Genomic DNA, 18,419 nt, shown 5'->3' with positions numbered 1-18,419 from the left:
GTCGGCCAACGGCCGACGCATCAAGGGCGTAGCCCTTGTGATGGCATGTAATCCACTGAGCACTGCTCACATTACGAAGCATTTCCTGCATGCCAAAAATTGCATGGTCGGACGAGGTCCGAGGCATCTTGGGCAAGGTCCTTTATATGCGCTTGGAGTGGCACGTTATACACTGGACGAAGAGAGCAGAACTAGCAGCTCTTCGTCGGATGTTGTTCATAACATCAGCGCACCGATGGAGCAGGGAATGGGGACACTGGATGACGCTGAGTGCGTTCTCGCACTGGTTCGGCCGAGACGTAAAAACTCCGAGGAGAGGCACGGCGGCACCGTATGTTATTTGCAAGATGCAGGGCATCGACTTTGACCCAGGGTGTGCCGACTGTAGATGATAGTGCACAGCTATACACCCTCGTCAATGGTATGACGGGGAAGGAAGACGGCGACGTCACCCTCAAGGCTATTCCCGCAGTTGATGCTCTTCTTGAGCTGGACGAGTTATCCTTCGAAGAAATCGGCGGCGCCTTGGAGGCAGGCGATGTAGCCAAGGTGGTCAATAAACGACCGAATAAGGATATTAACTCGTCGTCGCTTTTGGATGAAGCTGTCCTGGAAGGCAACAAGAGGGTGTTGAACGCACGAAATGGATCGTTGGTCCTGAAGGGTACCTTAGATCCATACTATTCTTTGTTAAAGAAGCCCCAGGACGTCGTCTCCAAAAAAACCGTCGGTCCTACCTCCGGATTGAGGTGTGCGTCATGAGATCGACCAGGTTCCAGAAACCAAATACTGCGTAACGCACCAATGGCCCCTGCCCAAGGAGCAGTGCGCCGTTATTGACGCCTTTTTTGTGCGAAGCACGACGCAGGAATGGTACGTGAGAGCAAGTCTCTCCATTCGACCCCCACGTTTGTGTCCGGACAAGTGGCGTATCGTTTACGCTTATAATGCTGCCACCATTTCGGCACAGATGCCTATTCATCAGAAGAATGTTCTCCGGAAAATCACAGTTGGATGTACAAAGTACAGTGTACTCCATTCGGCCGATGGGTATTACCTTCTGTTTATAAAAGCGAGTGGTTTTCCGCTAACAGCGGCGAGTACTCCGAGCAGCATGCGCTCGCGTGCATGCGCACGAAAAAGCCGTATGCTAATGCAGACAAGTGCATCTTCGGCGCCGACAAAATTTTCTTTTCGGGTGCTTCATCAAGGAACGTGGCCTTTGTGCGGATCCCGCTAAGATCAAGGCCACTGTGAACTGGCCGGTTCTAAAAAATCAGAAGAACATGCGCAAGTGGCTTGGCCTGGGCAACTACTTGCATAAGTGCAGCAAGAACTACGCAGAAAAGGCATGGTATTATCGAATATCCTAAAGAAGGATACGGAATAGTGTTGGGACACTGAGTATCGGATGGCTTTTGTCGGGGTCAAAGACAGCCCCCTTCATGCACCAATACTGGCGTTGCCAGTCCCTGATTGTCCTTTCAGTGTCGTCTGTGACGCTTCGAACGTTGCCATCAGCTGTGCACTACTGCAGGCAGACACCGAGGGCTGAGATCGGATGATTGCGTTCGAATATCGCCAGCTCTAGGCAGAGCTGGCAGAACAGCCCAGTCGACAAGGAATCATTTGCGATGAAGTATGCACTTGTGAAGTTCAGGGTGCACCTGCTGGGCTCCAAGCCCTTCGTAATGAACACAGATCATGCGTCACTCCGCACTGCGACTCAGTCGCTTTACCCCTCGCAGAGGTTGGCTAGGTGGCTCGCAGGAAACATTTCGATATGAAGTTCAAGCCAGGAAAGCGGAATGCTTTGGCTGATGTGTTGTCACGCAGACCTGAGTATGAGCTCGCTCATGTTACGAGGGTGACATCGCTTATGACGAATTCGACCGCGCCACGTACGCGGGTGATGATATGCGTGTAGCGCTGCTACAGGCTCTCGGAAGCAAGGAGTTTGAAAACTCGGAATGGAAGTTGTCGTCGCGACTGCGTTCACGGTTGCACCGATATTCATTGAATAATGGATTGCTGTATCATAGCACCAACGCGACGTATACGCCACGAGTTGTGGTTATTCACGATGATGAGTTGAAGTACAATGTCCTCTGTGATGCCCACGACAGGTCAAATCGCTCGTGAAAAGACCTAAAGCACTGTGAGCTGCCACTACAGGTGGCCCAAGCTATACAAGCTGACGAGCACCAATGTGCGCGCGTGTGAGGCGTGCCAAAGTGTGAAACTCTCTCCGAATGCGGTGGCGCCGCTGCCAGTTTGCCAGTACCCCCCAGGTGCTGGCGATCCATGAGTTTGGACTTTTTGTTCTAAAATTCGAACGGGTGACCAAGTCATTCTCTTTTATGCACTTCTAGAGTCTCCAACACAAATGCAGTAAAAGTGAGAGGGTAGTTTTCTGGTACTACCTGTCACGATCTCAATCGATAAACGACGTCAAGAATGACTGAAGTCGATTCAAAAACGTTTAAAAATTAAATATATTGCTTAGAGGCAACAATGCTTTCCACACTAAACTTCTGAGCTATAATTCATTGGGATTTTATCACCCAAAGCTCAGGTGCCTTTTAGTACTTGGACTATGCATCACATTGTGAGAGCAGTAAGAGGTTTAGCAACGTTGATTAGACGGTGTACACTAATTGCATTATTTTAGCGGCTGTCAAGTCTTTGGTGGCTGAACTGCACAAGTTTCAGTCGCGTTCGATAGAAAAAGAAATGGCTAGCTTTATTTCCGGTTAGGAAAGGGTAAATTGGACCCTCGTGACGGCATTGAAGAACAAGACTCGCTAAAATGGAACGGAGTCATTACAAATAAAACCAAGATCAACTTCAAAGCGCTGCCGCTACATCCTTTTTTTTGTACAGGGAAGGTGTACACGCCGTTTATTGAAAATATACGCGTGAAATCTGACCTAAAAACACGGGATAAGGCAGCAAGGCAATCGCAAAACAAACTCAAAGCTGCGCTGCAAATCAGAATGCTGACAATCAAGCCGAAACTTTGAACTTCGAAGACAAGTACTATACCGAAGATTAGATTGATGCTTATTTCATGGTGTGTCAACTAAACGTATGTCATAATAGTGGTATCAGGCAATGAACATCGCTTTTGTCATTATTCCGCTTCTTTGTTTTGTAAGATATACATCATAAAGTGTGGTTTTGGTCTGTCAGAATTATGATTTCTTAACATGGACTTACCATAATTTGTTTAATGGTCTGCCCTAAATTTAAACCTATGCGATCGTAAGTTCTTTAGCGCACCCTGCAGCGTGGTAAAAGGTGCGGGAGGAGCGGCGACAAATGTAGCTAGAAGTTTATCCGCTACAACGAGAATGGAAATGGACCTAAACACAGACTACGCGCAGTACATGTAACAAATTTAAACAAGGTATAGCACCGTACTGCTGCGTGCTCAGTAAGTGTTCCACGACAATGGTGTTTCATGAGAGGCGATTTTAATTGGCAAATTTGCATGCTATGGTCAATCCAAATATACTTTAACGACTTGTGTGCGTAGAGCTCCCAATTGATTTTAGAAGCATCGTAAATTATTGAGACTTGGAGCCATCTCGCGGTGTGGCTCAAATTAATTTTGCTAAGATGCCACACCAGTTCATTTTTGTCGTCGCGTAATTTGCACTCTGACAAGAAGACTCACGACTACCAATATGAATATGATTGCAATATTGATAGCTATTGCAGGTCTGACTGTTTGTTTCTTGCGCAGATCTTTCGTAAAAGCTGCAAATGAAGATTTGCATCATACGCAGAACAAACTACATACAAGCCGTATTCTTCATCAGTCCAATTTTTGCTCCCAGCAGTCACTTTTTTCTATAAAAAGTCTTGGATGTGTAGCCGTCTCAGCAAATCAATAGCATGCTGTAAATTGCCACAAGACCATATGATGTCCGCCAGTCATTCTTTCCCCCTCTTGCAATAGCATATTACAGGCCCTCGGTTGTCGCAGTAGTCTTCTACGATCGCCAATAGCACGACGAACTGAAGTTGAGAAAAGTTACCCCTTTCCGTTTGTATTATCAGCACAGCTTATCCAAAACTACCGCTTCCTGATTCAACAGCTTTTCCACTCACACTCGAATCGTGACTTGACAGCATTTGCGTCCCCCTTGATCAAATTATCTTGTCGAGTCTTTGAATACTGTTGATAAACGATGTCGAGTGAAAATGTCTATTTTCATGCACAAGTATAAAATTTCGTTCGTACAGAAAATGAAGTCAGCTTTACCTAGTGGTCAATGTGTGATGACTCCTCAATCATGATTGAGGGTTCCAATCTCCCCAAAGGTACTTTTTCATTTACATTGTAGTAGATTCACCTTGAGGTACCTTGTCGGTATCTTTGCCCTCCTGTCCTTTGGATTTGCTAAACGACCAGATTGTATATAATAACGGCAGAGTAATCTGGTATGCATGTAGCAATGTTAGGACGAGAAGGACTTAGGAAAATAATGAATTGTCACTTTGGGTTTTATCTTCAAATCAACAGGTTAACAGCCGCATCCAACGTGCGTAATCACGCTGACAAATACGCACACCGAAGTTATCCAAGGAAGTAATAAGTTCTTCCACCGAGAGCCCATATGACGATAAATCTGGTGATAAAGGGTCTTCTGGGACATGTCATGACCGTCAAGGATGAGAACGATATCAAAGACACGAAACTTATGAAGGACTTCAAAGCATGCTTTGGTCAGCAACAAGTGCCACGGAGGCATGGGGAAGCAACGTGATTTTTACAATTGCTTGATTCTGTAAATCACGTGACAGCGACGCAGCGACTCCAAGACTAAAAGATGGAAATTGGCTCTAGCATGGCTGAACATCTAGACTCTTTTGACCTACCAGTTGTGGGTCTATAGACAATGGGAGGGCCAGTGAACGAGTCGCTCCAGCTGGTGATACTTCTCAGCAGTCGGACATCGGATATGATTTGATCTCAACAAATGTGGAAAATGTAGAGGACATCACATTGATTGAAATGAAGGCGATAAATCAGCGAAGCTACACAGCAGGAAGGTTTCGATGAAAGATACTAGAAAGCTTAAAGGTGGACGCGGCAACATCTGAAATGATAGCGCATCAAGCAGCTACGGCTGATTAAAGGGCAAGTGCTTTAATCGTTGCCGCGTTTGTCATGTGAAGCGGAACTGTCCGACCGGAAAACATGCCAGCAATGATGACGCGGTATATTTAGTGGACGAAGAATGATGGGCAGGATGACTTATCGGCAGTGTCACTATAGCCAACATGACCCTGCAGAGTAAGGGTTTGTCCGAATGCAAGGTCCTTAAGCAGACATTGAAGTAATAGATGCAGATGGCAAAATTAGTAATCAAAGGAACTGGCAGAGTGAATTGAGCGGTTTGGGTATAAACGGATTTGCATGATTGATGTTTAACATTTTCGAGAACTTGACAATAGAGAGTAGTCCTTGCGGACCGTGGTATGAGTGTCGAGTTTTTGCGCCCGTCGTCTTTAATCTGGTGCAAAGAATAGGCGACTGTATCGGGTTCAAGAATCGATAATGCGTAATGCGTACACGCTGGACTGTAAGGTGGAAAAAGCATGCTGCGTGGGATATTCCAGGAACGAGACTCGAAGAAGACGAAGTTATGATCCGATGCTTTACGCTATCAAGTGATGGAGAGGCAACGAAAAAAGATGGCCCACTGACACCAAAATGTGCTAGGATTGAGGACGACAAATCCATTGTCGATGATGATTTCGTGTAATTGGTGCGAAGGTAGGATGATACGGACTTACCGACGTCATGTGTTCAAGCAATGACTAGCGAAGATGCAGCGAAGTGACGTGAGGCTATTGAAGCTGTCTTCGCACCCATGAGCAGAACCAAACATAGATATTAAAGCAAAGAAGGACGGAGTCTAGCACAATCAGATCGAGATGGGTCTTTGTCAGGAAGACCAAAATAGTACTGCTGTACAGTACAAAGCACGACTTGGCGCGAAGGATTTCAAGCAAACGTATGGGTCGTTTTCTTCGATTATTCGCTCACCAACGTGAGTTCAATTCGAATGATATTTTCAATGTGTGTCGAATGCGACTACCAAATGGAACAGCTGGATGCCGATACTGCATTTCTGAACAGTGTGCTGACAGACAACGTTATATAAAAGCTCCGCTAGGAGTAGACAATGCTCAGGAATAGTGTGTCAATTTAAAAGGCTAAATTCAGATCGATACAAGCAGCAAGTGCCCGGAACAAAAAAACACAATGCGTCTTTCTGAACAATGGCTTTAAGGGCTGCGGAGGAGGTCAGTGCGGTTATGTCAAGCGATTCTTGGAAAGGTTTAATCTACGCTGGACTATATGTGGCTGACATAACTGCAAAAAGATTTAGGCAAGATAGAATTCATTTTGGGCACGGAAATTTACCACGACAGGTCAGCCAAAATAAGACTTGCTAGATTGACGATATATCAGACGGTTCGGTCAACAAGATTTCAATAAAATCTACACCTCGTGTGCATGTTGTCGTCAATGCAGTCACTTACAACGGAAGCAGGTCGATAAGCGGTACGTTCACGGCCCTTTCAAAGTACATGTAGTTACGTGATAACACAGCTGTCATATTTTCTGGAAAACTTTGGACTGCAACATTGGAACTCAGCTAATCGCGTGCTGCGCTACCTGAAGAGTATATGCCTGGTATCGTTTACCAAGACTGAGGTAACATAATGGTCAAAACATATTCAGATGCTGATTGGGGCAGCAATACCGATGACAGACTTTCGGTTTTCGGAGTTATGATCATGATTGCAGGTGCACCAGTGTTGTCTAAGTCAAAGTATCAGCGAACCGCTGCACTTAGCTAGATGAAGGCTAAATACATGGCCCTCAGACTTTGCACTCAAGAAGTTCTTTGGACGCGTGCGATGTTTAAGGATATGGATCACGAGCAAATGGAAGGGACACAAGTTCGAGAAGACAATCAAGCAGCGATTGCATTAACCAACAAAGCCGTATATTATGCTCGGACTGAAAATTTTGACATTAGACCCCACCACTTCTTTTGCGAGAATATGCAAGTAGAAATTTTAAATATTGTCTGCATCGACAGGACCCGGCAGCTTGCAGATATACTGACGAATGCTCTTGAAGTCAAGATGCTTGCGTTTATACGAGGCAGCTGATACCATCAAGACCAGGCCATGCCAAGGATTAGCAAGCATTGACGGCGAGTGGAAGTGTTGAGATCACGTCGTTTCATACTGTTGAAGAACGATGTTAAGAGTATAAGTCTAATTTTCATGTATACGTATTACATTTCGTTCGGACAGAATTTGAATTCAAATTAGCTAGTAAAAGCTCCTCAATCATGAATGAGAGTTTAAATTCCCCAGAGGAACAAACAGTGCTTGGGTTCACCGTGGGGTACCAAGCCAGTACGTACGTTGTCCTTTGCAATGGCTTACTGACCAAATTGTTAATTTTTTGCGGGTGAGTAATTTTTGGTTTAGATATGACAATGTCAGGACGAGAAATACTTAGTAACATATTAACTTAGTGCAAGTTATCGTTTTTGATTTTTCAATCTTTTGCAATTAAAATTGACGAATTTGTAAGAACGTTGTTTTTCTTTTCTCGTTTTGAATTGTTGTTTGTCGCTTAGTGGATTAATGAAATCAGTTAGTTTGTCCTTTGTAAACTCTAAAGTAAATCAATTGGTTGGACGAACGCTACATCTTCGTTTGGCGTACATTGACCTCCAGTAATAAACTAGGTAATTTACCAGGCCGAAGTGCAGATTGATACTAAGTTTGATGTCAAGGTGACTTTCACGTGGAGTCAAACCGTCGTAGAAAATGTCAACATTACTTGCAACGTAAGGAGTTACATTTCAGAGTGAGCAGCACTACTGATACACAGCCAAAATTCGAGCCCAAAGTCTGCACGCGCACTCTCGAGATGAAGTTCAGAATGGAGATTCCGCAGCTGTTCCCATCGTTCCAGGGACCCAACCAGTTTCTAGTTGCTAGCTCTAGTGATGGTGCTCTGAAGCTTGGTCTCTAAGTGAAACATACGTATTTGCAACAATCACAATCCAGTGGACATGCAAGATAAAAACACTAATCTCGTATCATACGATGTCAGTTTGTCGACCATTGATTGACCACCTTAACCTAGTAATAAACTCTATCCCGCCGTAAAAATCATTGTCCAAATGTGAGTCCTTCTCCGGATTGCTCAAGTATCTTCAAGTTTCGGAACCCAGTTCTAAACAGCGTTGAAAGATCCAAACCTGTTATTTGTTCAAACGATTGAGCTTGTAAATTGTACTTCACTACACTGTCCGCCACACTGTCATGAATATTACACAGACATCAGTATATCTGGTAAGGAAGGAAATAATTACTTTCAGTAATCTGACGAATGACGGATCCCGGCAACAAAAGTGCTGCACCAGGCAACAGAAAGGTGGATATCTTGTCAGTACGCGCAGCAGTCTCATGCAATCACATGCGCGATCTCCTTTTCGCAATAGCTAACTCAATACATCCGTTTCCCAAGCTTATCAAGCTTCAGCTCCATCATCTTCTTGGACTACGCAGCTGTCGAGTGAGTCTTTAATCTTGCGCTGTGTCCGCCCAGTGTCTTCATCTTTCTCAGCTTAAATTCCCCTTTACGCAGACCTACTTTCGTCATGTATGTTAAAAGTATTATTTACAGTGCATAGATCTGGACATAAGCCAGTTGTGCCGCCCGCCGCTGTACAAGAATAAATGGTTGAACAAGGGTAAGGGGAATTTGTTTATCAAATTTAAATTATTAGTCATCCTATATCATATGTTTTATTTTGGTCACATGTCCGCATCTATGCTCATGCAGTAGTAGGTCCGTTTCATAATACATGGTGTCAATGTATTACTGGAACATAGTATGATTACAATCAACAAATCACTTCATAAAATAATTTTTAGTCTCGGCTGTGCGCAATATATTCGTGCGTGCGTGGTGGGAGCACATACTAAGAGAAGATTCATCTGAGTCTGACTATATTGTCTCGACTATGCATGCATCACACCATCAGACTTAAATAGCAAACATTTTGAAACAGGGAAATAAGAAGTGGAGTGACAATTTATTACATCGTATCAATAACGGCAAGCAGGTAACGACTGTATTTATAGACAGCTTCTTGAGATAAAGTCGCCGAAGTAATTTATGTTTATCGTACAGTTACTTAAATGAGAAGATTATCTTCGTTTGTTAGTTGATAGTGGTACAAGCAGACCAGACATCTGTCATGGTTTACCTTGATTTTAGTGACCCAACATTGTGTAGATCACACCATATTGCGACTAGGTCCGACGTTTGGTGCTGACTTCTTGAGCCATTTCCACTTCCACCGTAAGTACAGTACCCACGCGTAGCCCTGTGCGCGTACCTTGTCACGGAGCTTTAAATATCCTACCGATCTTGCACATAAGATTGGTATTTTCCCATATAACACGACGGTTAACCCAACACGACAATGCGTCGTGGCGTGATCACGTTAACTTGTCTAGTAGTGATAGTGACATATGCACAAGAGAGTGGTATGATCACTTTTGTTGGTGCTATAAATTTGGAATTGGGAGAGCAAATATCACAGCAGCAGGAGAAAGCATTCGCCCATGTATTAAAGATCGATTCGAGTGATGGTAAGGAGCAGACAAAGGCGATCAAGTCAATAGTGCCGGACATAGATGCAAAAGTGTTGGACCAAGGAGGTATGAAGGACCATGAGACTCAACCGGCGAGATCGACAATGACGTTCAATCAGACAGTAAAGCACGGGATACTGGATGATGGGATTTCCATGACTAGCACTAAAAGCTTCACAAAAGACGTTGCAACGACACCGAGAGTGAAGAATTCTGCGGGCTCGTCGTTAAATGAAACACAGAAGCTGGTTTCAAAGTACGAATCTGTAAATTCAAAGCTAGATCATATGACATCGGACGTGGTTGACGCTCTGGACTCGATGGCGGGTGATACAATCGAAACTAAAGATTTGACCCAGATGAAAGATCTAAAAAGGATAGTGAATGCTGAAGGTACGGAAGGCTCGAACGTGAAAGTTGAGACACAAAATGTGGATGTCAAAGCTGAAATTGTAAGCTTTGAAAACAATAATGTGACACGAAAGGGAGTTTCAACGTCAAATTACACAGCAGTGGATAGTTCTCTCGATACTGTCACCTCGAAGTTGGAGGGTGCTACACATATCGTCAGCCCCAAGCTGAATGACGTTGTCATGAGTCTGGGATCGACCAGAGATGGTGTTGAGCAAGAAGTGAATCATACGATACACCCAACAGTGAAAACAACTAGTTCTGTGGTGAAATCTCTGACTACAATAACAAATACCACATCAACAAGTGTACCATCCATTGTCGATACTGTTACTCCCACGTCAGGTACGACGTTAACCAATTTTACACAAAGCGTCAATACGGTGACGAATATTCCAAATGAGATGATTACAACGACAAGCACAGCTACGAACACAATCGGCAAGCCTGTGATTTCTGCTGTCGAAACAGTGGTCAAGACAGCAACAATTACATCAGAACCGGTGTCAAATGCAACATCCTCCATCGTCAAGAGGGTTACACCTTTACTGGACGCGGCAGCATACCCAATCGGATCATCAGTAAAGCTGGTGTCGCCTCCTGTATCGAACACGCTATCACCGCTTGCCCACCAAGTCTCGAGTGCAAATATGTATGATCTTACGGCAAAAACGATATCTGCACCTGCGCCAACAAACACGGTCACCGACGTAGCTGGATCAACGTTAGGCTTATCGACGAATACGATCGCAAAGCCTGTGACTTCGAAATTGAAGGTGGTGACTGATACAGGAGACTTATCGCCAGCAACACCCGGAGTTGACATGATAGCAAATACGACTGAAACAACGGTCACGTCGGTCTTACCTATTATCTCAAACATATCATCACCTGATGTCAACAAAGTCACGGGCTCGGTGTCTGACACAGCTGATTTGACAGCCAACACTGTGACTAAAACTCCGTCTAGTGTGATAAAGGCGATGCCACCTGCTGTCAACAAAACGATGGATACGTTGACGAACACGGCAATTGGCAGTGTAACTAATAAGATTCTGGCACCTGTGACGCCTTCTGTTCAGTCTGCAGCAGAATTAAAGCTAAACCCGGTGACTGACGATTCATCCTCAGCAATGGAAGAGGAAACACGTGTTGCTGACGCAGTATTAAGCACGGTACCCGATACGGCTGTTAACATTATGGCAGACAAAGCAATCGACACGATGGCGACAGATACTGCACTCATTTCTGCGTCCCCCACTCAAGCGGGTACACCACTGTTATCTTCCGAAAATTTTCAAATCGTGAGTAATACAAGGGATACCAGTATCGATCAGCCGATAATGTCACAAACGCCGCCAGGAGTGACACCGACGACAATGCCGACCGAGCAGACTTTGGACAAAGAGGAAGAGAAGACTGAAGTCAGCAAGTTTGACATGAACGATATGGAAATAAAGGAGACTCAAGAAGAGACCAATAGGAACGACCGAGCTGGTATATTGGAGAACGAAGACAAATCAGCTAAAAATCACTTTGACGGTAACGAGACGCCAGTAGTTAGTAAGAGTCCACCTGCATCGTCTGATATGACAATGAAGCCGTCGACCATGCCGAATAAACTTCCTTTCTCGACTACTCCTGAGTACGAATCAGGATCAAGGGCAGAGTTGTCAGGGAGCCTAGACGACTTTGCTGCTGGTTATCTGAGTCACATGAACGATCCTGACGTGGGCGATATAGAGCCACAAAGGACCTCACCTCCACAATTAGCGAATCCTTCCAAATCTACACAACCGGATATCTTAACGCTTCCGACTATCCCGTCCCCAGCTTTATCGTCTGATAGCAAAAATAATCCTGTGAGCCAGGAGGCTCAAGCTAAACAAGCCAAGGACATCTCAGGAGAGTCCGATTCTGGCACGTCAATCTTTTTTGCCTTAGTTGGATTAGCAGGTTGTGCCGCCATCGTTGCCATTGTTGCGTACATGAAGAAAATCGAGCCTAGTGCCACAATTTCAGATGAAGTACGTAGCTCTATTTCGACGGCAAATGGTGCTCGTAGTTCATGGGATAGTGTGTATAATGATCCACTTGAAACGCGGTACTCAAGTATCGTCATGATCACGCCGAATGGAAATGGAGTGTGCATTTTGTAAATGGAAATACAATGTAAAGTCGCATATTAATATCATTCTTTCTTGCCTTCATTTACTTTCTTGCCAACGGGATGTTAGCTACAATGACACCAAGCGAATAGCAACGTTACCACAATCTTTGCGCATATTGTCCAATGGATGAAATGGCGTTAGTCCAATTGGGAAGGCAAGTCGGTTGCAAAACGTAGTTTCTACCTCGTATAGTTCGTTTGACGGGTCTTTTGCATCACACACGAGATACCACGTCACTGCTGTAAGCTTGACACGAAGACCAAAAGCCCACATTTGTTCCTTTGCGCTTAATATAGTCTCCAAGTATGGGCCAACATCCAAATCAATTTGAAGCGGGGTAGCACGTGCTGACGCAGGTCGAAGTAGAACTCGATCCACCTCGTGGTTACTGAGAAATTTAGTCAGTAGTTCGTACGAGCACCCACCTGATTCTGTTCGATTGCATGCATGCAGTACTGCCATTGCTACCGAATGAAGAGCATTGCTCACCTCCATGGGCGTCTGTTCCGGCGTTTTACCGACTTGATGTGCCAGGACAAATTCCAACTCACGCTGCAAGGCGTCGACAACTGCATCGTATCCTCTTTTACCTTCTACACGTTCCCCATTAATCAGTAGCTCATCACGTCCAATGTCCTTGGCGTCTTGAAAAATTTCAGCTTCTGATAATGTTGGTATGCGGCTAGTCTTTGACGCTACATCATCGCGGATGGCCAGTATCTGATTAATATAGCTGTCCGTCTTGTATTCGTCCTTCATCTCTCTTTCATCCTTTAGCCAGTTTGTGGATAGCACCAGTTTTTTATCTGGAAACCCTTCAAATAGCTGCTCCACCACCTCTTGAAACAGCGTCAGATCTTCGTGGTCAGCACTCATAGCATTATGCAACAATCCCGACATTTCTTCGAGTTGTCGGCGTTCTGTGGCCACTAACGTCGTCTCCAATAGTTCTCGACGTCCCCAATCTCCAGCCAGCTGCTGCAACTCCAAAGTAATTCTTTTTATCTCATCGTGAGTGCTCTGTGCATTATTCTGCAGCTGTGCGAAGCGATCCCGTACGGATATGACGTGCATATGTGCGACCAATGCTAGAGCCTCAAGTATTTGCATTCGCTCATTATTGACCCGCAATTCGGAAGGAAGCCTGTCCAGTGATAAAAATATCTTCTCTTCGCTGCTTTCAGCGACGTCTGACATGCTGAACGGCGTTGCACAGGCAGCTGGAGCAAGAGTCGACATCTCTTGTTCGAGTTCTGACAAATCGAATTCCCACTCCTCTAAATCAGATGAACATGAGTCAGGTCTTGTGGATTGCGCCTCATTCTTATTTTCATGGTCACGAAAACAAGAGCTTGTTGGGGATCGTGGGGACGACGCAGCGCTGCTATCTTCCCACTCGTCCCATTCGTTATTGTCTGCTGAAGTCATAGTATTTAATACACAAAATAATTCCGTTAAGCGTTTGTTAAACACATAACATAAGAGTTGTGTTGCAAAATGTCTATTAGATCCTAAGCTTCGTTAGCAATGTCGGTTCGCCGTATGTGATGGAAATTGTACTAGGCTTGCCATCTGTGAAGACGGATATGGCGCTTGTGAAATAGCATAAGACATATACCTTGACTTCTTGTATCCGTCCACCAGCACTCGTCTCTTCGCCGTGGTTCAAAACGTTTAAAAGTGCACTCGGTAACATGTGGGGGTAAAGCAAATCTGCTTTAGAATACCGCATCCGCTTTTACACGGCGGCCTTTTCATCAAGATAATTCTGGGCGAGCTAACCTAGTGACCAATTTAGCACTTGTCTATTTGGCACCGCGAGCAACAAAGCCATGCAGCCGATTTATATCCCGGTTTTCTCCAGTTCGGTAAAGCTCTGATTAACAGGCTTGTAAAATGTGTCCGACGTTTCTCTTATTTTTTTCAGATCTAAACCCAGATCATTGGTAGTAACGGCATTTGAGTTTGAAAAAGGAAGCTTACTTGACTTTGGAAATCGGAACGTGCGCCTGTGATGGCACTTGATGCGACTAAATATGCAGCAGGCTGCCGTAGCTTTGCGCTTTGAGGAATCGTAACTTAGTTCACCGACTGTTCGTTCTATACTTTGAACAAGCACGAGTTTAGCGGATCGCAATCCGCTTACTCCAAGAGTAATTCTTGCCTTAACCCAAGGCTAACTAACTCTCCCATTTAAAATCCAAAACTGATTTTTATTTATTTTTATCTGCGGCAAAGCCGCCTAATTCTAAATGTATAGCTTTTCCTAATTATATATAGTAAAATTTAAATACATACATAACTACTGGCTACCCAGCCACATACTGTATTCTTGTTTGGGTGTAGTAACATCATGCCCATCTCGTGTGACACATACCCCCTGTTACCAGGGTACGTGTAATCCCGTTTCAAAATGGACATCCGACTACTCTTCGAGTGAAATACAAGGTTAAAATAAGCATTCATTGGTGCAATGTATATATTGATGTCTCATATACTGTAAATAGATCGACAAATCATGTTTAATCTTGCGAAGCATGAAGAGACCGACCAAGCTGTCGAGAAAGCGTCACAACTCACAGCACCTCACATCCGATGGATTGTTGTTCTTCTTTTTGGTGTCACTACACAATGTGGAGTAAGGATCATGGCGGCCACGATAGCAGTAAAGCCCACAGTGGTAAGACTATGAGATGGAGTGACGTTTAAATTTACACGGAAAACTCAGCGGTTTGTAACGGAAGTACACGTATCCTGGAATGAAAGGGTGGGTCACACAAGATGGTGTGACCGTACAAAGGTGTGGATTACACAAGAAGGCGTAATCACACAATGGTGTGGCTACATCGTAACAAGAAGCCACTACGTGGCGCAACTGCCAGTATTTATGCACATTAGATTTTACTATTTAAGAAGGAAAACCTAAAGATTTCGATATTGGCGGTTTTGCCGCAAATCGAACAGATGAATTCAGTTTTTGATTTTGAACAGAAGAGTGTATTTGACTCGAGTTCACGGTTTGGAAACTCTTGGTGGTAGCGGATTGCAATCCGCTACACTCATACTGGTTCTAGTATAGAACGTAAGGGAGGTGACCCTAGCTTAGCTTCCTCCAAGCAAAGAGCTGCGGTAGTACCGCTGCACTTGGAAGCACTTGTAGTCAACCTGCATCATGAGTCGGTACGACTGATTCTCGTTGAGGATGGAGAAATTCGCCTATTTACCCCAGTGTATGCAGAACGGGCTTCAGAAGTGTATGTCTCTGGGATGTACAACACCTTGCTTTCGCAAAGACCTGAAGCGATAAGCGTACGCCTAGAGGCGTTTTCAAACTATGAAAATGCACGGCTAAAGCACCTAAAACAGAAGAAATCGGCGTCTACAGCGTCCATGATGCCAACGTCGGTAATAGATGACTCCTTCCGACCCAGGCCGCTCATGGTAGACCTTCGAGGGTAACGATGGTGAGAATCTTGAGTTTTGGGTGAGAGAGGCCGAGGTGGCTATGGCATCCGCCATGCTCCAGACCGAGTAACACCGCATAGCGCTAACTATCCCCAAGCTTGGTGGTCGAGAGCGAGAGTGAACACTGACGTGCGCACTTCGGTCGAAGCGGCAGTTCCCTCCTAGACGGAGCTGAAGCTGCAGCTGTTACAAGTGTTCTGTGTTCTCCCTTCCTGACCAAGAATATCGCGTGCGATCGCGTTTCCTTGCCGCCCGACAAGGCAAGAGGAAATTTGTGGACTTTGCCCTAGAGTTGCAAACTCTCATTGTCGGATGGCAGTCGATCCTCTCCCCGAGGCGGTCACAGTGACCGTCTTTATGGAGAGCCTACGCACTGGCGTGGTCAGAATGGAAGTCTTCTGTGTGCATCCGTCTTTTTTTAAAGAAGCGGAGAATGATGCATTGAATGCCAAATTCAACTCTAAGTCTGCACGACTTGGTTACATTGCACACCCTCAGAGCTCGTCGAGCGGGCCTGAGCCAGTAGATCTCAGCTTTGCTGAGAAAGAGAAGAGAGATTTCCGAGCTGCCGAACAGTATTTGAACACCCGGCAGTGTTTTGTCTGTGGAGACACCCGTCACCTTTAGACTGGTTGTCACCAGCGCAAGGGACGCCAAGGTTCATCGAACCGATGTCCCGATCCTTACCAGTCTGGTTCATCGACAACATCCAGGCGCGCAAGGCACCCTACTGGGGAAGAACTGAGTCTGTTCAGCCTCAAAGAGGTAGCGGGCAGCAGGGCCCAGCCCCGAAGAGCTCCGTGCTCTTGGACACGGAACATGCAAGCCGGGCTTGCTGGTCGTAAAAGCGACCGTTAAAGGCTTTGAAAAGCCATGGAAGATCCTTTTCGATTTCGGGGCGTCGGGCAATCCTATGCTTGACGATCCACGATTGAAGGAAGTCAGCTGCATGCTCAGGCGCTGGAAGCGCGGATAAGTGACACCGCCACTGTTCGCTTAGCGACGTGGACTTGTGTTACGAAGCCAAGGGCCCCTGTGGGCCTCGGTATCAAGTTTCTTGACTACGATAGCGTAAAACACTGCTTAGCCTTAGACTCGGATTCAAGGTATGACCCTATCCTTGGTATGGCATGGTTGGAACACCATAGGCCGTGGATCGATTGGAGGACGAAGATATTGGGCGCTATGCGCACGTTTCCTGGTGGACCTTTGGTGGGTCATGAACCCATCTCTGCTATGGAGCAGAAGCGCTACTGGTGCGGACGCTGGACCGGGCGGTCTATGTACTGGATATCGGTGTGTCCGACCGAAGGTCTATTGGATAGAAGTCCCGAGCATGGCTCGGGGGCTGAATGTAGAGTGACACGTCAGCCACTGAGCGCTGCTCAATTATCAAAGCAGTTGCTGTATGCCATGAGTGGCATGGTCGGCCAAGGACCGAGGCTTTGAGGGCAAGGCCCTTCAGATGCGCGTGGAGTGGCAGCACTGGTCACGTTTTGTAGCATTTGCTGCCCAGAGTGACATGGTCGGACGAGGTCCGAGGCATCTTGGGCAAGGCCCGTCAGATGCGGGTGGAGTTGCACCTTATCCGCTGGACGAGGACTGCAAAACCAGCAGCTTTTCGTCGGATGGTGTTAAGGCTCTATCAAGGCTTCGGCGGAGCAGGGGGCGGGGACAATGGACGGCGCTGAGTGCGTGTTCATACTTGTCTCGTCGAGACGCAAAACTTCTGTGGAGAGGCAAGGGCGACGCCGGGCGTTGACCCTGGCTCAGGGTGTGTCTACTGTAAACGATAGCGCACGATAGCGCACAGCTATACGCCCTCGTCAACGGTAAAAGGAAGGCGACTTCACCCTCGCAGCTATTCCGGCGGTGAGCGCTCATCTTGAGCTGGACGATATGTTCTTATAAGAGTTCGGCGGCCTTGAAGGCAGACGACATACCCAAGTAGTTATTATACGACCGTACGAGGATATTAACTCATCGTCGCTTCTGGATTAATATGTCCTGGAGAACACCAAGAGGGTGCTGAACGCACAAAATGGATCGGCGGTCCTGAAGGATTCGGACTATCCTTTGGTAAAGATTTTTCAAGACGTCGTCTTCAAAGATTCGCCGTCGATCCTACCTCCGAACCGAGGTGTACGTCAAGAGATCGACCTAATTCCTGGAACCGAATAGTACGTAACACGCCAATGGCCCTTGCCCGAGGAGCAGTTTGACGTCATTGACGCCTTTTTCCGTGCGAAGCACGACGCAGGATCGGGGCGTGTGAGCAAGTCTCCCCATCTGACACCCAAGTTTTGTGTCCTTAAGCTGAACGGTGAGTGGCGTATCGTTCATGCTTACAACAAATTAATGCTGCCATCATTCCGTCACCGACGCCGATTCCTAGGAAGGTTGTTCTCCAGAATATGGTGGAATGTACAAAGAACAGCGCACTCGACTTGGTCGATGGGTATACCAATTGCTCATGAGAGCGAGTGATATTTTGCTGCAGCGGTGAGTACTCCGATCAGCATGTCCTGGGAGTTACTGGTGATGCCTTAAGGGCTGTCAAATACACCAGCAACATACAATCATCTTGTGACGCTGTTGTTCAGGCCCCACCAGGTATATGCACAGACCTTCGACGACATCTTCGTCTGTTGTCACAAG

General features: G+C 45.9%; 5 protein-coding genes across 5 annotated transcripts; 2 read left to right on the top strand and 3 right to left on the bottom strand.

Moving 5' to 3' along the window:
• Positions 1–3,892: 3,892 nt before the first annotated feature.
• PHALS_07496 (uncharacterized protein) lies at positions 3,893–4,140 on the bottom strand (the record flags this gene model as incomplete). The annotated part of the gene is made up of 2 exons (XM_024720972.1): positions 3,893–4,023; positions 4,086–4,140. The coding sequence occupies 2 exons, from the start codon at positions 4,138–4,140 to the stop codon at positions 3,893–3,895; spliced, it is 186 nt and encodes a 61-aa protein (XP_024586118.1).
• Positions 4,141–7,648: 3,508 nt separating this feature from the next.
• PHALS_15235 (uncharacterized protein) lies at positions 7,649–8,764 on the top strand. The gene has a single exon (XM_036407261.1). The coding sequence runs from the start codon at positions 8,374–8,376 to the stop codon at positions 8,554–8,556; it is 183 nt and encodes a 60-aa protein (XP_036263501.1). The 5' UTR covers positions 7,649–8,373; the 3' UTR covers positions 8,557–8,764.
• Positions 8,765–9,542: 778 nt separating this feature from the next.
• PHALS_07495 (uncharacterized protein) lies at positions 9,543–12,284 on the top strand (the record flags this gene model as incomplete). The annotated part of the gene is made up of 1 exon (XM_024720970.1): positions 9,543–12,284. The coding sequence occupies one exon, from the start codon at positions 9,543–9,545 to the stop codon at positions 12,282–12,284; it is 2,742 nt and encodes a 913-aa protein (XP_024586116.1).
• Positions 12,285–12,362: 78 nt separating this feature from the next.
• On the bottom strand, positions 12,363–13,724 carry PHALS_07494 (uncharacterized protein; the record flags this gene model as incomplete). Its single annotated transcript, XM_024720969.1, has 1 exon — positions 12,363–13,724. One exon carries the CDS (start codon positions 13,722–13,724, stop codon positions 12,363–12,365), a length of 1,362 nt encoding a protein of 453 aa, XP_024586115.1.
• Position 13,725: 1 nt separating this feature from the next.
• On the bottom strand, positions 13,726–14,304 carry PHALS_15232 (uncharacterized protein). Its single transcript, XM_024720968.2, has one exon. The coding sequence runs from the start codon at positions 14,026–14,028 to the stop codon at positions 13,801–13,803; it is 228 nt and encodes a 75-aa protein (XP_024586114.1). The 5' UTR covers positions 14,029–14,304; the 3' UTR covers positions 13,726–13,800.
• Positions 14,305–18,419: the final 4,115 nt, after the last annotated feature.

This window comes from Plasmopara halstedii (genome assembly GCF_900000015.1).
Source record: "Plasmopara halstedii genome assembly, contig: Scaffold_3109, whole genome shotgun sequence".
In the NCBI taxonomy this organism is placed as follows: Eukaryota; Oomycota; class Peronosporomycetes; order Peronosporales; family Peronosporaceae; genus Plasmopara; species Plasmopara halstedii.
Note: the sequence above shows the minus strand (reverse complement) of the source record. Positions and strands in the feature narration are given on the sequence as shown.